Source organism: Ictidomys tridecemlineatus, chromosome 3 (genome assembly GCF_052094955.1).
Source record: "Ictidomys tridecemlineatus isolate mIctTri1 chromosome 3, mIctTri1.hap1, whole genome shotgun sequence".
In the NCBI taxonomy this organism is placed as follows: Eukaryota; Metazoa; Chordata; class Mammalia; order Rodentia; family Sciuridae; genus Ictidomys; species Ictidomys tridecemlineatus.
In genome coordinates this window covers 186,479,916-186,504,871 of record NC_135479.1, presented here as the reverse complement: position 1 = coordinate 186,504,871, position 24,956 = coordinate 186,479,916, and the positions used below count along the sequence as shown (strand labels likewise).

General features: G+C 31.2%; 1 protein-coding gene across 1 annotated transcript in view; it reads right to left on the bottom strand.

Annotated features, from left to right (window-relative positions):
* Positions 1-24,956, bottom strand: part of Robo1 (roundabout guidance receptor 1) — a 1,016,703-nt gene that overhangs the window by 865,260 nt on the left and 126,487 nt on the right. The window contains exon 2 of the mRNA XM_078044437.1: positions 18,268-18,406. Within this exon, the coding sequence (XP_077900563.1) occupies positions 18,268-18,355 (88 nt within the window). The 5' untranslated portion in view covers positions 18,356-18,406. The remainder of the gene's footprint in view (positions 1-18,267; positions 18,407-24,956) is intronic.

Genomic DNA, 24,956 nt, shown 5'->3' with positions numbered 1-24,956 from the left:
CAGGTCACTGTGCCTGTGCTTCTGCCTGAAGAGCTACAAATCAGCATTCCAGCAACCCCTATCTTCAGGTTCAAGAAATTTGCATGAGTGACACAGAACTCAGGAAAACACTAATGTTTAACAGTTTACCATAAAGGACATGAATGAAGAGTTGGATATGGTGAGATATGAGAGAAGCAATGTGGAGCTCACCTATCTTCTCAGGGTGCATCACCTTTCGAGAACCTACAAATATCCAGCCATCTGGAAACTCTCCAAGCCTGGTCCTCACGGGTTTTGCAAAAAGAGAATTTATTGCACAGAAATCACAGCTAACAGACTAATGAGGAAACCTAGCAAGGCCTCTCTATTCAGATTGTTCTAGGCTTCTCAGAGTAGCATTTCTTCATCCAGGGTATGGTGCATGACTGCTCTGAAGTGAGGAGGGTCTTAAGATAAGTCACATTAAATAATTTCTTTTTGGCCAACTAGAGTCAGGGGAATATTACAATTTCTAAGACCTGCTTAGGGAAAGGATTATAAGCCAGTAACCATGGTCAGAAACTGAAAAATATACATCATAATTCTATACCATCAATCTATTCTATGGCAGTATCTCATGTTACTGAAATTATATACAGATTTTTGTATGTTCATATCAGTGTGTACTTTGTTCAGGAGAAGAGAAATATAGTTTCAGAATTCAAGTGAAATCATTCCTTGTCCAAAGGGCTAAATTGTATACTATTAAAATTACTAGCTGCTATTGTTTTGATATCACTAATGTCCCCCAAAGGTTCGAGTGTTAAAAGCTTGTCTCCCAGAATGGTGCTCTTTGACAGTAAGAGTACCGTTTGGAAGTGGGCCTTTGGAAGTTCTATAGGTCAAAGAAGACTTGCCCTGGAAAGGAACTGAGGAACCTTGCTCATTTTCCCTACTGGCTTCCTGATTCCTGATGAAGGTAGCTTGCTCTAACATGCTCTTCTCACTGGTACCATCTGTCATTCTCACAAAAGCTTGGAGCCACTTGATCTTGGAATGGAACCTCCAGAACTGTGAGCTAAATGAAACCTTACTTTTTATAAGTTAATTGAGGTATTTCATTATAGTGACAGAAAGCTGAATGATACACTTGCCATATCAAAGTATATAACAAAATATTTATAAATATAGCATTTTATATTAATACTTTATATGCTGAGTTTTATAAACATAAACTTCTATATCCTCAAGAAATTAGCTGAAAATTTCCATATAATTATGTTGTATTACTACTTTATATAATATATTTAACTCTATTTGAACAATGCAATAAATGGAAATAGGTGGGCTACATAGATAGCTGTTACCTATTCTAGAAGCTTCTGCATTATTTTAAACTTGACTCTAAAAACATTGTATTTGGTGAAACTCTTCATTCTTGTTAACTAGGTACAAACACACATGTGCATGCACACACACACATACACACTCACACACACACACACACACACACACATTTAGACCATTTGTTTAACCAAAGTTCAAAGTCACCTTTAAAGGTATTGATTTCTTTTGCTGACAATTTATTACAGGAATCTTCTCTCTAATTAAGGCTGAATCAAAATCATTTTTTATTAAAACTAGGACTAACAAATTGATAAAGGTTGAAACTGAAACTAGCAAATATAAAAATGCTACTAATAGCTTTGAGATCAATCCTGATGAAGTAAGAGATTTAATGATTAAAACTACCATAGGTTAATAGTTTAACTCACGCTTTAGGATTCAGTCAAAATTTTTCTTCTATTTTAAAATAAGTGTTTCTCAATTATTCATAGTAATTTCATGGTTGCTGTATGAATTCTTACCTCATTGGAATGTACATTTCCATGTTTACTTCACAATATTTTGTCCAACACTAAACACATTAATACATCAGTTCAATTAAAAATGAAGCATATCAATGTAGTCAATGAAAAAACTGGTAAATATTAATAAGATGAAACCAATTCATTTGAATGATCTCATACATATAGACACTTCCTGAAGCTTTAGTTGACCAGACTGCTCTGAGGTAAATTAAAAGCTAAGGAAACATCCAAAAATGACAAGCACACACCTCAACTCCATAACTAGAGGCAGAGTTTAAATAGATGAGCAATTCCCCATTATGTCTAGGAAGCTGAATTACTGAACTATGTGTGTGCCTGTGGGAGGAAACTGATTGAAACCTACAGATAACAGGATTAGGATTGTAATGAACAAAAACTATTTTCTGATTGCAGTTATTTTTACAACCATGCTTAGTCTCTCAAGAGAGAACGTTTCCATTTTTTGATGAGAATCATGATCCTGACAAACTGTGGATTACTAGAAGCTCTCTTACAATGTCAAATATTGATTGTCATAACCCATATCAAGAAAGCAAATGTTGAAAGTGGCAGACAAGTGAAGCGTGGACAAAGAAATGGGACTAATAGAGACCAGAGCTTTTGTGTATGAAACGAAATAAAATTTCTTGAAAATCACAAAGGTGTTACTAAAGTATTATGAAAATGGTAGATATGAATCACTGTGGAAATATGGTAGTAGAAAGACTAAACCCATAGGATGTGTATCATATACTTCTTTTAATTAAGCCAATGTGATTGTGATAACACCACAATAATTATAGTTAGAATCGACATGTTACTGGATGATATTCCTTAATCTATATTTTTGAATTAATTCCTTTCTTTCTAAAATTACTCTTGTAATTATTGCTAGCAAAATTTCTCTTTGAAAACATAGTAATGGATCTCTAGAAAGATTGAAATAAAAGGAAACTTTATATTTCATTATTATAGACTAAAATCACAGTGGTTTGCATAACCGGCCTTGAACAGGATGATCTGAATGATAACTGTCAGGGGCATGCCTATTGATAAATTAAACAGGATTATAATAGCACTGAAATAAAATCATTCAAGCAGGGTCTTGTTTCAAAAACAGTACCACAAGCTGAGCAGTAATATCACATGTATATTATTGTTATGTCCACAGTGCTGTGCAATAATGATTTGGACTGTAATTCATGGTGTGTTTTAGGATGTAGAAGCAATAAAATATTGATCATAAGCATGAACAGACATTATTCAGAAGATTAGATCAATTTATGAGAGGTAATAACTTGTAAACCAGTGACCTTCCAAAGGCCAAAAGTAATTCCAGGATAAAATCATTGCATATCTTGGGTTCCAGAGGAAAGCAAAGTTACTAATGTCAGACACTGAACTGAAATGTATTTTTATAGTTTTGCTCTCAAATCACGCAATACATTATTTAGGGACTATCATACCACAAATACAGTATTAAAAATATTGCTGTATTTTATAGCATGTTGAGAAATATATATATATTTATGTACACACACACAGACACACATATATAAATATTTTGTCCAACACTACACATATTAATAAATTATATATATTTTATATATAATTATATAATAAATTATATATATTTTATATATAATTATATTATATATAATTTTCATTATATATAATGTACATTACATATAATTCTTTAGACATAATTTTTCTAAAGACAAATACCTTTTAAACTAAAGGGTGAAAGAAAGCCAACAAAGTCAACATTTTAAATAAAATACTTAGTACGATTCAGAGAGAATTAGTACATGCATAAAGAAGTACAGATTTCTAAAAATATGAAAATAAAGGGAACAGATTGTTCAAAAATTTTATCATTTGCAAAATCAAATGGATGACATTTAGTTTTTGGAAAATAAAGTGATATAAATGTTCCCTACATAATTTGATTCAGTATAAATCTAAGTTTAAATTGATTCATTCCACAATAGGGTATTATAAATTATAATTAATTCACATGTCTATATAATAAATTCTAAATTATTAACCCATGGGAGAAGGAATATTTATTTAACTGACTTCCAGCTAAACAAAATTATAATATCTGCTGGCAGACAATTCAATGAATATTCTGAAAAATTATAGCATATTTTTGAGCTTTCCAAATTTAACCTAATTTCCTGGGCCTTTTGTATTGCTTTCAGAGATTAAATGGCTCAATATAAGTTTGCACAGCAGGGGAAAAATGCAAGTGGAATTGTAAAAGCCCATTGCAACATGGAAGTGGAACTGTAAAACGGAACATGTTACTCTCAGTTTTTCTTGGTGAAAAGAGAAATAGATATGAAAAAGTTGTCAAAGACCATATCTTAAACATTAAAAAGCTTTATTATAATAATGTCATACTTAAAAAGAAATAAATATGCAAAATTCAATAAAAACCTTTCCTGTGATTAGATAAAATATTTAAATCTGATATATAGTTACAAGTAATAAGCTAAATATTCATGGCATATAATTCTAGAAATGTTAAATTATAGCTCTATGACACATCATAATTTTATTATGTTAACTTTTAAAATAACTAAGTAAATGTATAAATAGGTAATGAAGATCTAGCTAATTAAAATGTATTGTCCACTTATAAAGTTTTAGCTACTGATTTTTAAAAAGATAAATTAACACATAACATCATTTTAGATTATATCTAAAATGATAAAATCCTAATCTTAAATATTTTGTGGCATACGTATATTCTATTCTCACTTACCTAGCTGTAAAAGAAGCTATAAGGCAAAAACATAATTTAAAAGCAAAGAAGTTGGTTTTTAAACAAAAACAAAACAAAACAAAACAAAAAAAAAACACAGAAATGCCAAGTCAAAATTCATTTAGAAATTGGACATATGATTCTTCTTTTACTGGCAGAAAATAAATGGGACTGGTCCAGTGATCTTTCAGTTTTTCTTAGTGTACAGACCATGTCCCATTCTACCTTCCGTTAGATATATCAAACAAGGCTGGGACATAATGTCGCAGAGATGCCCGTTGCAGTGGTGTGGTGGCAGATGGCCAGGCACCTTGTGGGCAGTATCATCATTGGGTGTGAAGCCAGACAATGCAAGGTGGGTTCAAATTGTGGCTCTGCTAATTGTTAAAATGGAAGTAATAATAATACTTTTCCACCAAGATTTTCTCAAGGGTTTAAATGAAATCAGTGCAGAGAAAAGATACAATAATTTTAAAAAAAATATTTACAGCAATTTCTACTCAGTAACGACCACATGAAGAGTAATATGTAGTTCAAACATGTTAAGGAATTTGGTTTTGTTTGGGTTGCCTGTAGTGAAAGTAAATACATATATATTATGTATGAACCCTAAGCATGAAATAATACTATCAAGGGCAATTCAAGATATATGGTCATTTGTTTCCATTGAGTTCATGGAATTTCTGAATGGAAAGAAGAGTATAATAGGAAAAAAAAGAGTTCCTTCAGGATGATATTGTTTTCAACCAGGTGTCATAAGTTTCCTTGCTATTTGACTCAGCTTTTTATAAAATGTGATATATTTGTATAAAATAAGGACATTTCTGTGTCAAGATTTTCTAGGGTCAATTTTTCACAAATGAATATATTCATTTTTTACCTCACAGCAGTTCCACTGGTCCTAATTCTTCAATTGGACTGTGCATTTTCACACATTCTGTTCATTCAATATCTGGTATCATTTTTTTAATAACCCCCTTTCCCACCCTTTATTCCAGTTGAGTCACTCTAGAAATTTTAACTAATAGTTCTAATTCATGATCACACTTTTAAATTACAATTCAGTTTTCTTCCTATTTTTAATGGTCATTCAATCAGCACATAGTATTAATTTGCTATCTAACTCCTAACTAATAGTATCATAAAAATTCTATTAAGGCAATGGTAATTCTACCTGTCAAATAATTATTGTGATCATGTTTATTTTACTTTCTATTATTTACTGTGGATTGCTTTAGTCATAGATTTACTTTAATCATATGTATATGTGTGTATATATATATATATATATAATCATATATATGTATATATAGTCATTTATGTATATGTAATCATATATATAATCATATATGTATATATAATCATATATATGTATATTTATAATCATATATATATAGATTCTCTGATACTGTATTTTTTACTTCTCTATTATCATTTTTCCTTTTTATTTCTGAAACTTTATGATTTATACATAGTTAGTCTACCAAGGCCTATCATTTAATGAATTTAACTCAACTAATGTAATTCCTGAAACCATACTTCATTTTGTATTTGTAGAAATAAAGATGTATTATGATATGCCATCATAGTGAGTCAAATTTTACTTGAATAATTAAATACCAAATGTTAGAAAAGGCTAAACTGAAACATAAAAGTGTATACATTGATGAATAGAAAAGATAAAATAAGGACTTAACTTCCTAAGAGGCAATAACAGTCCAAATGTTTCCTTGGCTAATTCTAGAGAATACTTTAATATTTCATCTTGTGTCTCTCCAGTTTCTCTAGTGATTTTCAAATTTTTTTCTGCAATCAACATACCCTTTGTTTTTAACAAATAGGAAATGCAATTAAATGACTAATATATGCATATAATTATCTTGTTGTATAGTACTTTATCTAAATACTACAAAAATATAAAAATCCTGCTTATACCAAAATGACTAAGAAAAAATAATTAAAAGGTGGGAATTCTACTTGTATCCTGGCATGCATTCAGTTACTATGATTTTTTAAAATATCCATCATGATAAATAATCTAGTAATAATTATAACAAATCATTGTAGTCTAAATATATGTCACAGAATCTATAAAAAGCACTCACAATTGTCACACATTTTCTTGTTTGCCCTGAAGCAGTATGTCACTGTTTGAGAAGAACTGTCTAACAGTTTTGACCTGACTTTCTTCCACATTTATGAGGCAAACTCTTCCATACTGTGTTATACTTGAGTTCTTTTCTTTGATTTGGATTTGATGGGATGTTATGTCATATCTGTTTGTCATAACAAATGCAACTTCTCATTAAGCTTAACATTTTCTGGCTCACTAAATACTTTGTCTGAAATCACACATAGAATAATGTTAAGACATTTTTAAGGGGCTCAAGGAGTTATTAAGATCTACAATTCTGAATAAAAATCTAATTATTGATATTGAAATGTGTCTTTCATGTAATAGTATTTTCTCTTCTAGCTCCTCCATGAATCTGGATCATTTTTCAATTCCAGTTTCAATTTTAGTCACTGATTTCATCATCCAGGCTCAAAACCACCAGAAATAATCTTTCACTCATCTATAATTTTCTGTCCTTGTCATATCTCCAAAAGCTCATCAGCAACATTTATTTTAAAATAATAATAGCTAATTTTGTCGAATATCTTATGTGCACATAGCAGTGTAATAGATTTTTTGACATTTTTATTTAATCTTTACATTGTCATCATAAATAAATATTGTATTCTTTAAGAATAAAAGAAAAGGACAGAAAAAAATGAATCCTATGCAACCAAGTTCAAAATCTTAATAGCTGTTAGGGAATCCAAGTAAGTCTGAGGCTAAAGCCAGTGTTTTTGATTAATACATTTGATTACTTTAAATAAAGCAAATCTGTTAAAATTTCTAATTTTATAAACACCTAAAGCTTACAAAAATGAAATGAGGGGGAAGAATACCTCTTTAATAAAAGAGACAGAAGAATAAAAAATACATAAGGAGTTGAGAGGAAGATTAGTTCTAAACCTCTGTTTGAAACTTGAATAAATCACCTAGCCTATGATGATTAAAATTCAGTTTCCAGGCCTTCCATAATCTGTGTAGCTGCTTCTAGTGATTTTCAAAATTTTTCTGCAGTCAACATACCCTTTTTTTTAACAAGAGAATATTACACGTTTGGCCAACAGGAACTTGTTTCACCAAAACACCAGGTCTGAATTGGTCCCCCTGTGCTTGCTAGACCCCCTGTTCAAATCTCTTTCATTTTTACACAATATATCTTCAATCTTCCCTTCAATCTTAATTTTTAGCTTTCCTGTTTCAGAGGCATTTAGTATTTTATGTTGTCCAAAGTTTTTTTTTTTTTGAGACAGATATCATTTTACTTTGACATGTGAAATAAATAAAACAATTTTAATGTTAACATTGATAATATGAGCTTTGCTATTTTCACTATTGATTCTCATATTATTTGTTACCCTAAAGACATTATAAGGAACTATCACTCTGTATATTTAAAATAAGTATCCTATGCAAAGGAGAAAAATATCATGTATATAAATGTTCTTAGGAGAAAAGCTAGTGGTACTTGAGTTTGGTAAGGGGCTTTTTACAACACCCAAAGCTTGATCCATCAAAGAAAAAAAAAATACAACAAGTTGGTCTTAATTAAAATGAAAAACTTCTGTTCTGACACTGTAAGAAGAACAAACAGATAAGCTGCAATCTGGCAAAAAAACTATTCACAATTCCTGTATCTGATAAAGTAGGTATATGAAAAATACAGAAAGAATTCCTAGCACTCAACAGTAAGGAAATAACCAACCTGATTTTAAAAAAAGGAAAAAAAATCTAAATATACACCTCATTAAGAAGTACAGATTGCACATAAGCATGATGACATCACACACTATTAGGAAAATATTAATCAACACAATGAGAAGCGACTATACATATATATTAGAATGACTACAGTCCAAGAGAGTGACAACACAATGCTGGCCAGGGTGGGGAGAAACAGGGACTATCATTTGTGAGGATGCAAAATAGCATGTAGACAGTTCGTCAGTTTCTTAAAAAAGCTAAACTTTGTCTCATTAAAGTCTTTGTAGACAAATATAAGAATTATATATTTTGGGCTGGGGATGTGGCTCAAGCGACAGCACGCTCTCCTGGCATGTACGGGGCGCTGGGTTCAATCCTCAGCACCACATAAAAATAAAATAAAGATGTTGTGTCCACTGGAAACTGAAAAATAAATATTAAAAAATTCTCTCTCTCTTAAAAAAGAATTATATATCTATAAGATCACAATGCTAATGATTGTGATATAATAAGTTCCACTTTACTGATAAATTGATTTCAGTAAATATGATCAATATATTAGACCACTGCTGGTTGATTAAGAAGATTACCTGCTAATCAAAACTAGACAGTTTTTAAAATTATATCTACCATTTAATCAATACTCAACAACTATTTTAATCTGTACATAATTATACATCATTGTACTTTTGAAAGCATAATGAAGTCCATTCTTATTATTGAATTATTACCATTGAGAGATAATTTGTGGAAAAACAGCATAGTACCTACTGAAACTGTGCTTTTTCTTTTAAGGAGATTCTATGAAAAGAGTTTTATAAAGAATAGTCTGATAAACAACTGTAATATGCATGTTGGTGTTATAAATATTTCTTAAGAATTTCAGCTATTATAAAGGTACAAACATCCTAAGTAAATAGCCTTGGTTTTATAATGAACAGGCTCCTAAACCCAAGAAAGTCTTCCATCTGGAGTAAAAAATTAGCCTATAAATGGATTCATTTTCAACACATTTGTATTCCTATTGTACTATATATGTTTTTTTACATTTACCATATTTGTGGCTTTAGAAAGTAATCTATTAATAACTGGTTATCTTCACATAAAACAATTTTGAAGAACATGTAGAATGTACCAGCTTAATTTCCCTCCATATATCATATTTTAGCAGTTTGATTACATTTTTTTATATTTAATTCCTGTCTGAATTCTTACAGTTGATAATATTTCCTGTGAGTTGAAAGGCAATTTTGATGCAATATCATTGGTTCTGATGCACTTACTTGGTCATAACTGTTTTTATTGTGAAGTCATCAGAGTTATGTGTATTAAAGGGAGTATACAAGTTGAGTTTAATTATTATTTAATATGTCTTCCACAATACCAATATATTCAGTATTGTCAGTAAATGTTATTGTTATTCCAGGCTCAGAAACAAGATTAGACATAGATTTGACATCCATGAAGGCAACAAGATTTTGGAGGAATAGCCATAATCTATATTTTCTTGTGAAACAGAAATTAAGCTATTTAAGAAGATACCCTTTGGTAGAAGAAACTATTTTCCAAATAAATGTTAAAATTTTTGCCACCTGCCAATCTAAATGCAAAAGAAAATTATCAGCTCCCTCATTTAAAGATGAAAGAAACTTCAAAAGAATGAAAGGTAGGATGACTAATCATTGAATAAAACTATCCATGACATTCTATTGTGGTTTAATTGGTAGTTATATTTTTTCTTTACCAATACACAGATATGTATTTTACAATAATTTTTGCCTTATAAATATAAGATTTGTTTAAAGCATATATCATATATACAGAGTAACATTTCCTTTTAGATAGTGATTATTTCAACACCAGAATTTTCTCATCATATTAGAAAATAAAAGACAAAAAAAGTGGAAAGTATAGGAAAAAGATGTTAGAATCACAACCTTATGATTAAAACTCAGAGTCATGAGATGGGAGGGAAAGGGAGAGAAAAGGGAAATTGCATGGAAATGAAGGGAGACCCTCATTGCTATACAAAATTACATATAAGAGGTTGTGAGGGGAATGGGAAAATAAACAAGGAGAGTAATGAATTACAGTAGATGGGGTAGAGAGAGAAGATGGGAGGGGAGGGGAGGGGGGATAGTAGGGGATAGGAAAGGTAGCAGAATACAACAGTTACTAATTGGGCATTATGTAAAATTGTGGATGTGTAACCGACGTGATTCTGCAATCTGCATTTGGGGTAAAATTGGGAGTTCATAACCCACTTCAATCTAATGTATGAAATATGATATGTCAAGAGCTTTGTAATGTTGTGAACAACCAATAAAAAAAAAAAACCTCAATGAGCAATGACACCATGAATAAGAGTAACAACCATAGAGACACTGGAGCCCCCATCTCAGTTTATTATAATAGGGACAACTACTGATGCCTGTTTTTGAATTGCATGTCAAGCTATGAACCTATAAAGGGTGAAATATTAAAACAGTTGCAAGGCTATTCAGATAGAAAAATGTGAATTTTCATTATATATCTCTACAGGTTTTTTTCATATACAAAATATTTAAGTAGACGCATTGCCCTAGTATCTTAGCAATTTCAAGAATGGCCATTAACACTGATGGAAAAAAAATGACAGGTCATGATAAATTTTATCTTATGTTTACCAGGATAAAATTTATTTCTTACCAACAGATTTTGTATAATAGCTAGACCTGCATGAATAATTTAGAATGAAAACACAAATGCCATTTTATATAAACCTATACTTAAACATATGTGCTTAAAAAATGTGCATATATATATATATATATATACACACACACACACACACACACACACACACACACATCCATATATAAATATCTATGTATATGCACACACATGTGTGTTATGATGCTCTTCTTTCAAAATTTATAGTAAATACCTCTTTTGAGTAGAAAGCCAGTTCTGGCATATTTTTATGCTTTCAGGGCCTACATGTGTTCAACTTATTCTTATGACAAATTATTAATATATTTTCATATTTTAATAGGAAAAAACATGATTTTCTCAATGAAATATTGAATCAATAAAAGAAACCATTTTCAAAGCAATTATCTCATGTAGTCGAGTTTTGTCTGTTTATACAACAAAGGGAAGTGGCACCTGGATGGAAGAAAGAGTCAAGTAAAATAAATGAATGCTCACTGGGAAATCCGGGGAAACATAGTTGAATGAAGTAATGCCAATGTCTCAGGCAAACGGTTTGCTTTTTTTTTTTTTTTTTTAACCAAAGGCTTTCTCGACCCTCAGGCACAATTACAACAGCTGTACCACACAGAGTCTATCAGTCATAATCTAGGATAGCGCCTCTTTCTATTAACCAAGCAATAGAGAAGCAAAAATTACTTATACCGGTCCATATGAGGCACTCTGTTTGGTGCAATGCATTCTGATGGCTTAATTAGGTAGACTGGGTGGCACATGGGGTTTTTCAAGCCAGGTTCATCACAAAGGCCATATCATCAGGGAAGAGTATTCCTGGAATCTACAGCTAGATTGCAAATACAAGTTTCTTCATGAGGATCTCATAGCTGACTGGTTCTGTTAGTTTGCTTCCATCTACTTAAACAATTAAATAAAGCTTCACACTAGAAGATCAAGGCTAATAAGAGATACAGAATTGTAGTGCAGCTGGCAATTTCTCTAGTTATTAAGATCTCATCTTAACCTGAATGATGGTCTCTGCACAGTAAGAAATGCTATTTTCCCTCCTTCAGTATTTGTTTTCTTTCAAGACTTGATAATCTATGGATAGAATTTCAGTTCTTTGTGACACTTGCAAACACACAAATATAAAATCATATTTGTATGTATATGTGTGAATACATATTAAACATGTATGTTAAGATATATATGTATGTCAAGAGTGAAAATCTTGAGCAATACAGCTACACTGAGGAAAATTCATATGTATCATATATTTTACAGCCCTTTATTATATAGTTTGCATAATATTAATCTTATGACTTTTCCCTTTAACTTGCTTAATTGACTAGAATATTCCACTACTGTTAACATCTATACAAGGGACAATACTAAGTAATAAATACAGATGTGTGTGTACATATATATATCTATATGTGTGGATGCATCTGTTCATGGTGACTTTAAACAACATTTTGAGTTCCTTAAGAATTTAAGCTCATCAAACATATAAGACAAATATTAGTTCTATAATCAAATGGATGCATACTATTATGCTCATGCATTTTTAACATTTTTATATATATATTTCTTTTTATGTTAAAAATAATTTAATGATGGATATATACTAAATATCATCACTCTGTGTCTGCTTTATAATTTTATGTTTTTATTTATTTGTGGCGCTTGGGATCAAATCCAGGACCTTGCACATGCTAGGAAAGCACTCTACCAATTCGCTACATCTCCAGCCCTCTTGTTTTATTTTTTGAAGATGCCATCATTAGCTCAACCACAAAGAATTATTAACACCTCTCCTTTTATTAACAGCTCTTTCTCCTTTCCCTCCCACTTTCTATTATCACTCATTTTCTTGGAATCTATATCCTACTATCTTTTTAAGTTTTCCTGTTTTTCATTGCTATTGTTTCATTCAAAATGAGATCTTTATTGGTACATTCTTCCTTTAATTAATTTATTCATAAACATTCAGATTTAATATATATTCATAATTAAATTATTTTCAACATATAAAGAAGTATAAATGTCAAATTAAAAATTCATGAGCATAATTGTATGCATCCATTTGATTATAGAACCAATGTTTGTCTTATAATATGTTTTGATGAACTTAAATACTTTCTATTTACTACTTACTTTCTTAATAGTTTTCAAAGAAAACTTGAATAATTTCAGAAAAAATTCCCTCTTTTCTATTGTAATGACAATATATTATAATTAGAAAATTAAATGTATATATTTTTTTTATTCTGAGACTGGGATTTGAACCCAGGGCTGCCTTACCAATGACCCTATCCCCTGTCCTTTGTATTTCATATTTCAGACAGAATCTTGCTGTTTATGAGTCTGAGGTTGAACTTGTAAAACTCCTGCCTCAGCCTCCCATGTTGCCTGGGTAGTAATTGATTTTTAAGATTGTTTTCTGCACAGAAAAGGAGAATGAAAAATACTAAGCCTATACTCATTCACTCTGTATTCCTCAAATTTACAAGAAAAATTTGCCACAGTAGGTACAGGTTGAAAAAATAAATTAAGGAACAAATTGATATACCATTTTCCCACCTGATTCACTGTTCTAATTAATATAATTTTATTAGGTTACTCCTCAGATCTCTCACTACTTCTTACAAAGCAGATTTACAGTTAAAGCCGCTCAGCATTTGTAAAATGCTCTTGTGGTTTGAATTTCAAAACTCTGCCTGGGAACTTCTCCAAATTTCTTTTAATATGAACCTTGTCTTTCTGCCAGATTGAATGAGATGCTCCTTATACTTGAATCCCTGTATCTTGTCAAAAGTCTACAATTCACCTTCCCACCCACACATTTCCAACCCTGTAAGACTACTAAAGCTTACATGTCTATCCATGTACAAAGCCCTCATGAGTCACTTTCCTGTGGTTTTTTATCTTCTTGCTTACCCAGTCATCTTCCATAACCTCCTCAAGTGTTACCCTGGACTCTACTGATTTATTTATTTATTTAATTTAGCAAAAAAATCCAATTACCATCTAAAATAGGTGTAAAGCTATGTTTCTCAAATTATATATAATAACAGAATAATTTGATAATTTTAGATACTTATAAATTATAGATTCAAATTTAGATTCTTTATTTCAGTCATTTTGCCAAGAACCTTAGAAAACTTCATTTGTAATAAGTGCCTTAGAAGTTTATACAGAAAAATAATCTATAAAATCTTGTTGATTAAAAATTCTCCAGAAATACAGATTTGTCAAGTAGCACGTACAAATTAGTTTTATTTAGAGTACTTCTGTCAGTTCAAAACTGTACAAGTTTAAGTATTTTTATACTTAAGTATTATATCTTAATTGAATAAATATCTAAAACTTTTCAAATGCTTCATTGATTTTTGAACAGTCATTGCAATTTAAAAAATCATTTGCTTTCAAACAATCAATCTCTATAGATTCTAAAGAATGTGCATAGTTGTGATTATTGTCCATGACTATTCTACTATTGAAACTAATTCAATCTTTGGAAAACATATTCCTGTGGATAAAATTTTTCTTAAGGAAGTGTATATGAAACATCAATTGTTAATCAAAACATTTCAAAGAAAATGCTTAAAGAGTCTGTCCCCTTTAGATTTCAGAAATTTATTTTCATTATTTATTTCATGTTATAGAGGAGCATTTTAAAAGTCTGAAATAATTCCTCAAATATATCTGTTAGCCATATAAAAACTAAAATGCAAAAATTTGGAATATATGAAATATATTATGATTTCTAGAATTTTACATCAAAGGATTCTTTTTCAAAAAATTTACCATTCAAGGGATGATTCAAATCCTTATAACATGTAGCTCCGTGCAATTACCTTCCTCTGAGTATAATAGCAAGATACTGAAGTGGTGGAGGAGGGATGGTGGGGCGGGGGGAGCAGTAAATCATTTCAGAAAGTCTCACACTCAAGGCTTGTTGACATGAGGCAGGGCAAAGGAAATAACCCTGTCAGCACCTGCATCTCTAATGAAGGACAGCACTGGCACACATTTAGAGAATGAAGAGGAAAAATAAATCATGCTTAACTTTAAAATGGGTTGTCTGATTTATTCAAATAGAAATATAACCTTGTAGGCTTTTCCTTCATGTATTTCTATCTAAAATCTTGCAATGTAAACCTAGAATTTATTTATTTATTTTTGTTGATTTTTTACCATAGTTATTCTTCAAAATTTCAGTTCAATTCCACTTTAGGTGAACTGTGTAATTTTAAAACGTGTCATTTAACATTTGTCTTTCATTGTCTTCTTGACATCTGTTGCAATTAAAGGTGGATGGTTAAAATGTGAAGATGGGTATCTGTCAGATTCCTTTTCAGCAGAGATTAAATAAAGATGTGGTGCAGCCCAGATACAGCATGCCTCAAGAGATAACCAAAGCTGGTGTAGGAATGTATTTTACACATAAATTAGAGATAAAGGAAATTAACAAGATGAGTGTCTACCAGTGGTTTTAATAAAGAGGAAGCCAATTTTGGAAGGCTCTGTATACAATGAGGCAAAAACTCAAGTAGTTGGTTATTCCAAGATGCACTTTTTAATTTTTCCTTTTCTCTTAACACTAATTTACTTTTCACCAACAAGAGTATATATTTATTTATATGTACAAGTGATTTCAATTTCACACTCTGACACATCAACTGCTTCACTTGTAATATTGTAAAACCTGAAAGCAATTTTTAAAATGCAGTATACATTGAAATAAAAGATTAAAAAACTAGGACAATCCATCAATTCCAGACATTATATTGAAATGATATATTGATATTTAGTTACACCAAGTAAAATAACTGTAACTTGACTATAAACCACTATATTGTTGTGGTAATAAGATAATATAGATCTAGCAATTAATAATCTTGTTCTTTTATATTGTCCTCTGATACATGTTGTTTCATTAGACACCTGTGCCAAAAATAACTCTCCAAGTCAAGTACTATGGAATACAACCTTTTCATTTGTTAAGAATCATGCTACATTTTTTGTTCCTTTATCTGACTTTCAAAATAAATTTCTGATGAAGGAAGATATTTCTTAAGGGGAAGGGTAGACATAGTCCGTTGACTTGAAAAACTCGGCTTTTAAAAAAGACACTGATATTTGATCTTCAAAGTTACATTTTTGCTTCCTGTGAGCTATGCTAAATTCATTCCAGATGCGAGGTTTGTAATGAATGTAAGAAAGCTAGAACAACAACAAAAGAATCAGGACCTCATTCTAAGATGAATGGGAAGGAAGCAACATTCGAAGAATGATGAGTCCTTTCAGTAGGTTTTCTAACCTCCCTAGCCTGAAACCAATGCTTCCAATGGAGGCAGTTATGAAAATGACTTTTACTCGGCAGGTGTTCCTTTTGAAAAGCTAATAGCATATTTCTTTTGACAGATAAATTACTTTGAAATAATTTTTGAACTCTGTGATCCTGAAAAAAAAAAGGCATCTCTAACTATGCATCCCATTTTGGCTACCCTTATTTCGTTTTTAGATGTTGCCTCAAAATGGATCCCAAGTCACTAATCTGTATGGCATATTTTTAACTCACTGATAACCAATCTATTACTTCGTTACCAATCCACATATCTTATTGGAAAATAAACTCATGTATTTTAAGATCTCTTTATATTTAAAAGTGCTTGCATGTAAGATAATAACCAGAGTGTTGACAATTTTTGCACCTAAATGTTCCAGTTTGGTTTGCTCAGAAATTATATATATATCCTTTTGAATAAAGAACATATTTTTATTCCCTACATTAACCTCATACCTCCCTGCCATAACTACTCATGCATGCATTCTTTCTTTGAGTAGATAGATAAATATGTTTCAAACCTCACCTGACCATTCTGAGTTTTTAACATCTGCTAAAAAACTAGATCACAGACTAACTTTGTAGACCTGTGGCAGCTATTAGCTACCAGACAGTTTAAGGACAAATTCAACTAAACTTTATCTATGTACGTATCTACAAGTTGTAGCTTTCAAAACACTTTTAAATAAGTATTATATTTATCATAACAATTTGTAAAACAGTGAATGAACTTGAAATTTTTTACATTGTAGTTGTATTCAAAAAGGCATTGAATTTTCTTATTGTCAGTTTTTGACATTGGTTCTTAATGCTAGCAAAAAAAAGAGAATGTAGTAATAGTTGAAATTTAAAATGTGTAGAAATTTCAGTGTGTTAGCCTAATTCAGTAAAATGCCTATAAGTACATTTTCTTGCAAAACACCAAATTTTCTATACCCTTCAATCATACAGAAATGTTTTTAATGGGCATATAAATCTATTTGTTTGCAAGATCCTTACATCCTACACAATTTTCCCAGCAGAGAGAAAAAAAAGTGAGGACTCTGGATATTTTATAATTCTCAATTTGTGTGTGGGTATAAATGATAATATAGATATCCCTTATAGTTCTATTTAAGAGGAAATGTAAAATTATATTTTGATTAATGCATCAAAGTATTTTTTTCTACATTCTTCTACCATAACTTTGGGTTTAGTTACTTTCCTATAAAATAGTTTAAGTAAAACACTTCATATAAATGCTTTTTTCGTACCAGTAATAAAATTATGACTTCAAGGAAATAGGTTTCTAATTTCACACATAACAATGGTAACTATGGTAGCAACATAGCAGCATGTTGCATTTTATATTCTGACAACGTTCAGCCTGTTAATTAAAATGTCACTATTCTAAGGGAATTTTAGTTTTAAATGTTTCACTTTTTTTTTATGGTCCTTTTCTAACATACTGACATGCATTTGTGACTACCCAATGCTTCTGGTGTTTCACATCTTTCTCCTATTATAATTACTCTTCTGACACTTTAATTCACGTAGTTAATACAATAACTCCTTTTATGTTTCATTGACATTGAATTTTTCTCATACTTTTCTGGGAGTTAATAATGCACTATGTATTCAAGAGTGACCATTTCATCCCTGAAGTTTATCATCACACACATGTAAGAAGCCATTCACACAGACTTACAAGTTCCAAAGACAAGAAACACATTTGAGTTACAATGCACAATTTTTTTTTAAAATCAAACAAATTTAAAGAAATATAGAATACTAATTATTGATGAAACAAAAGCATACCACTTACCTGGAATAAGCTGAGCCAGAAACAGATGATGTTTTGACACGCTGAGGAGTGATATTATGACCAAAAAAGGAAGATGTTTCCATTTCATCTTTGTCCCTTCCTTGCATTACACCCAGCCAGTGATACAGATTTGTGTTATCTGGTGAGATAAAAATTATCCAAATTACTCTTTTGTAATGTTTAGTTATAGTGAAAATAGCTAAAGAAAATACTAAGAGTAGCTTGTGAAAATTATAGTTCAAATAGATATAAAATATAATTTTTTGAAATGATAAAGCACACTGATAATCCAAATGAATATGACTTATATAGAATATATGCCACAACCTACAGTAGTCCTTTCTTATCTGCAGTTTTGATTTCCACAGCTTCAGTGACCCATGGTTAACAGTGGTTTGAATCTTGGGATATATTATCACAAGAAAAATGTATAGGCAATAATATATTTTGAGGGAAAGGACTGTATTTAGATCTTTTACTATAATACATTGTTGTAATTGTTCTATTTTGTTATACCTGTTAATCTCTTACTATGCCTGATTTATAATAACCATGTATATAGAGGAAAAGATAACACATAGAGAGTTTGGTACTATCTGTGGTTTCAGACACCCATTAGGAGCTTGGAATGTAACCTCCACATAGGAGGTGACTACTGGACATTTTGAAGAAATGTGGCACTTATTAATTTTTAATATTCATTTTCAGTCAGATATGGATCACAAGTGGTTTCTTGGTTTTATCTACCCCACATGTTTTCACTTTAATTTCCCCCAAATTTAAATAGAACACTCTCATCAAATCTAGAAAACTATGTGTTTAATGGATCATTTAAAAATTCATTACAAACTGCTTATCCTAGAGTCAGGAACTATATTAACTTTGGGGACAAAAATAGAGAACACAGCCACATTCTTGCTTTTCATCCAGATGCATAAATAATTTGAGGCTTCTTTAATGCAATGAATTCACAAATTAAAACAAAACTTGTTAGATGATCTATTCTGAACAGGCACTTTTTACCACTCATAAAAGAAACACAGAAACATTACATATTCTCCTATAAACAACAAAACTTGTAACCCTATCCAAGAACATGGGAGGTCTTTCTGTCTTCCAAGGTCTTCTCCAATTTCTTCCTTTAGTGTTCTATAGTTTTCATTGTACAGGTACTTTACCTCTTTTGTTAGACTGATTTTCAAATATTTTATATTTTGAGGCTATTGGGCATGGGATATTTTTTCTAATTTCTTTTTCATCATCAAAGTATGGTAAACTAATTAATTTATGAATATTGATCTTGTATAGGGCTACTTTGCTGAATTCATTTATGAGTGAATGTCTTCTAGTGGAGATATGTGGGTCTTATAAATATAGGATCACACCATCAACAAAAATAATTTGAGCTCTTCTTTTCCTATTTATATGCCTTTAATTTCCTTCTCTTGTCTGATTGCTCTGGCTAGAGTTTCAAGAATTATGTTGAACATTAGGGGTGAAAGTGGGCACCCTTATCTTGTTGCTCTTTTTAGAGGAAATGTTTTCATTTTTTTTCCTCCTTTAAGAATAATGTTGGGGCTAGGGATGTGGCTCAAGTGGTAGCATGCTCACCTGGCATGCACATGGCGCTGGGTTCGATCCTCAGCACCACATACAAGTAAAAATGTTATGTCCGCTGAAAACTAAAAAATAAATATTAAAAAAATTACCTCTCTCTCTCATAAAAAAACATCTTTAAAAAAATAATAATGTTGGCTTTGGTTCTGTCTTATATAGCTTTTACAATGTTGAGCCATCTGGCCCTTTGACATGATACTGATTCCCCAAATGGCAGAATGAAACATGTAGATAACTGATTAGATTTTCCTGGGGTAACTTACCCAAGTTCTACTGCAAAAGTGGCATTCTGAGATATAAGAATATTTACAAGTGGAGATTAAGGAATTACTTTTCAAAATAAGTGAATATACCATGAGGGATTGGCTATTTGGCTATATGGTAGAGTTTCCCAGAATGCCATGTGATATAGAACAGAAATAAATGAGAGCAGATAAATATAGGTAATGAGAAGTCATTGTGGATTTTAAAGATAGACTGTAATATAATCTAAACAATTTAGAAGATAACTGATTGGAATGAACAGGATAAATTTATTTCAAGGGAAACTATCATAGAATCCTCAAAACAGTATAGGAATCTACAATAAATGCTTATAAAGGACATAAGCAGTGATAAAATGGAGTAGAGTGTCAGATATGTGGTATTATACAATTATCCTCTGGAACAGTATTAACAATTCATTAGCTTTATAAGGTGGGAAGTGAAAAGAGTTATTTATTCATTTAACAAAATACTTAGTTAAAATAAGTCAATAATCTGGGAGTAAATAAAAAATAATTCATTTAAAAAAGAAAGTCCTATTATTCATTTTTGTGACACTCACAATGCCAATCTGAATAAAGTGTGACTCAATTTTGTAGGATTATCTGCACATAGCTGTTGTCAATTTGTCGATTTGAACTAAGCTGTCCTTACATTATTGCTTATACCTGCAGAGTTAATTTGCCAAGTTTTCCTTTTGCAGAGTTGCCTAATCCTCCTGCCAGACAGCTATAATCACTGGACTTTACCTGAGATATTTGGGGATTACTTCCCAGTTCAAGAATTTTGTAATATCTCAGCCAGAACTTTGCCTCAAACAAATAATATTGGTTACTGTGATTTCATATTTACGTGGATTACAAATTTACTTCTTTGTTTTGGGGCTAATGTTCTTGTAATAGTATTTATCTTGGTACATCATTTATAAGCAACCTTACATACCCACATAATCATTCATGCAATATCTGTTTGAAGTTTCAAATGATAGCAGGCTAGACTTACAGGTAAGCACAAGCCTGTTGAAATTTTCTGCTCTTTAATCCATACTTTGCAGTTGTTTGTTTGTCCAAACGCCCCCCTTCAGGGTTATACACAGAATGTTTTGACTTAGAGTCATATTTCTGAGCGAACTATAATTGATTAGGTCTTCTGGGCAGAAGATGTAAGCATATTGCATCCTGGGCATTTCTGCTTGGCTGGATCTTGACAATAGTTGCCTTGTCTCTTGGTTTCTGTTTGCCTACTGAGTTTCTAAGATCCTTCCTCTTTCCAATACTTGATTTTTATGTTCCCTCAACATGAGAATCCCTGCTTTAGAATAAAACCAAATCTCTGATTATTTAAATGAGCATACATAATTTTGCCTCGGCACTTAATGTAAATAAATGTATGTGAGATCCAGAGGCTGTTTATGATTTCCCTATTATAGGAAAATTTAGAGAGATTATATTTGTTAAATGACAGTTAATATTTTGTTTGCTGAAATTGAGATTTTTGTGTCTGTGGTTAATTATGTTCCAACTATATTTCATTAAAAATTACATTTAGCTTACTTGTATCAGGCAGCTACGGATAAAATAAGTGTCCTTATCAGACATGCACATTCTTACTTTAAAATGAATGCAATAATCATAAGAAAATAAACCAGAAAATATCAACACTTATTTTAGTTGAATGAAAATTGCATGTCTTTGTTAGGGTTACACATCTCTTCAACACATGGAAGCTTTCTTTTTTAAATAGGATTAACTTTTTAGTTTCACAGCAAAATTGAGTGCAAGGTACTCTCACATACCCTTTTCTGCCATATGAGTATACTCTCTCCAAGAATGGTACATTTATTATAATTGATGAACCTATATAAACACACCACGTTATCACCAAATGTCTAAGTTTGTATTCAAGTTCATTCTGATGGTTTGGGCAACTGTACCTGACACCTATTCACTATTACAGTCCCACACTGAGAAGTTTCACTGCCCTAAAATACTGTGCTTCGTCTATCCATCTTTCCCTCCTACCAACCCTGATGTCTTTGTATTGTCTCCATAATTTTAACTTTTAGAGAACAGAGTAAAGATCAGACAGCATGTAACCTTTTCAGACTGGCTTCTTTCACTTAATAAAATGCATTTAAGTTTCCTCTGTGTTTATTTATAGTTTCATAGCTTATATCTTTTTAGCAGTGGATAGTGCTCCATTGTCTTGATGTACCAGTTTGTTTATCCTTTCAACTATTGAAGGACATCTTGGTTGTTTTAAAGTTTTCACAATTATGAAAAAAAGCTGTTATTTTCAAGATTTTGTATGGAAATATTTTTTTTAACTCCGATGATTAAGTAGCAAGTAGTGCAACTGGTGAATCAAATGGTAAGCCTACATTTCGCATTGGAAACAACTGCCCAACTGCCTTTGGAAGTTGCTATGCCATTTTACATTTCCTCTAGTAACAGATAAGATTTCCTGTTGAGCCTCACCTTTACCAGCAGGTGATTAGATCAGTGTTTCAGATTTGGGACAGTCTAATGAGTGTGTAGTAATATGTAATGTTCTTAATTTGTATTTTCCTTATAGTATATTGTGTGCAGCATTTTTACAGACGCTTATTTGCCATTTGTTCACCTTTTTTAAAGTATTAAATTTTTGACCAATTTTTAAATTAATTGTTTTTTCCCCCACAGTTGAGTTTTAAGAGTTTTAAGGGTTCCTTGTTTTCATATTTTTGGATAATTCTCCTTTATCATATTACTATGCTCTGGATTTAGAATTTTCCCCCAAAAGGTCACGTTAGGCAATACAGAAATATTCACAGGTGAAAAAATTATAAGAACTCTAAGTTTATCAGTGGTTAATCTATTTGATGGATTAATAATCTGAATGGGCTGCTGAGTGGTAATTGTAGGCAGATAGAACTTGGTTTGAGAATATGGTTCAGTGGAGGCATGACTTAGGAACTGTATCTTGACACTGGAGTGTGTGTGTGTGTGTGTGTGTGTGTGTGTGTGTGTGTGTCTGTCTGTCTGTCTATCTGTCTGTCTCTGTCTCTCTCTCTCTCTCTCTCCTTCTTATACTTGGCTGCCATGTGTTGAGCAGCTTTCCTCTGCAACAACTTCCCATCCTAACCTCAGGACCCAGAGCAATGGAGACATCTGAAACCCTGGGCTAAACTGGATTTTTCCTCCTCTAAGTTGTTCTTTCAGGTATTTTGGTCACAGAGATAAAAATCTGACTTAAACACAGATACATAACTTTGCAAATATTTTCTCTGTCTTTGTAGCATAGCTTTTTATTTTCTTAATAATACCTCTAACAGAGCATAAAATGGTTTAATGCAGTCTAGTTTATGAATTTCTTCTCAATAACATGAAATGTTGATCTTCAACAGCATGCTATCAATATAAAAGTACTCAAAGTTAGACTATAACGTTACTGCAAATATTTTAACCCCTTATAGAGAATCATATTTTTTGATATATTAACAAAAGGACAAATAATTTTTTGAAAATATAACTGAATTAACATGCTGTTTTATTATTAAAATATAGTGAATTCAGCACAATTCATGGTAGCTAAATTATGGAACCAACTTAAATTTCCTTCAGTAGATGAATAGATAAAAAAAACTGTGGTATATATATACAGTGGAATATTACTCAGCATTAAAGAGAATAAAATCATGGCATTTAGGTAAATGAATGAGGTTGGAGAATATTATACTAAATGAAGTAAGCCAATCCCCACAAAAAACAAATGATGAATGTTTTCTCTAATATTAGGATGCTGATCCATAATGGGGATGGGGGTGGGGAGCATGGGAGGAATGGAGGAAAAAAGATAGGGCAAAGGGGAGGGAGGGGAAGGGAGGGACAGGGGACAGGATAGATGGTGGAGTGAGATGAACATCATTACCATAAGAACATGTATAAAGACACAAATGGTGACTCTACTTTCTGTACAATCAGAGACATGAAAAATTGTGCTCTATATGTGTACTATGAATTAAAATGCATTTTGCTGTCATATATAATAAATTAGAATAAATAAATTTTTAAAAAGAATAGAAAATGTTTGTTCAGTTATTGGAAACATCTTGAAATTTGAGGCTTCATTTCCAAAAAAATATTTATATTTATATTCAGCCCAAACTGTCAGAAATATATGTAAAAGAAAATCAGAAATTAAAATATTTGAATGAAAAAAGTATTAACATATGTATGACTGTAAGAAAAAAGGAAAAATTAGAAAATATGCTTATTTTCTTAATTTTAAAAATAAATAAATAAATAAAGGAAGGAAGGCTAAACCAGAAACTTATAGGATAATGCTGAAAATAAGTGGGAAAGACAGGGAAAAGGAAGGAACTGCTTTGATTATAATTCTATATAGTTTTGACTATAGAGCCATGTAAATATTTACATTTTCAAAATTCAACGTTAAATCACCAGGTTGAAGAAATTCTGAAAAGAACATAAACAAAAACCAATAGCCTAAGAACATATCACATCAACAAAGTTACTAGTTAGAACAAGCCAAATAAGTATTCTTAACATTTTTTTTTCTTTTTGATACTGCTGGGGATTAAACTGGGGTTTCAAGCATATCAGACAAACACTCTACCACTGAGCTCTACTCCTAGCCCAGAGTGATTTTTGAGTGTGAATCTCTATCCACTCTCAGAGAATATGCTAAGGATAATAACTGAAAGAAAACCTTGAACTTTACTTGGTAAGGGAATTCATTGTTAATAGTGTTATTTATATAGTAAGTCTGAGAAGTATTTTGTGTGTGTTCTAGAATGCTAAATAAAC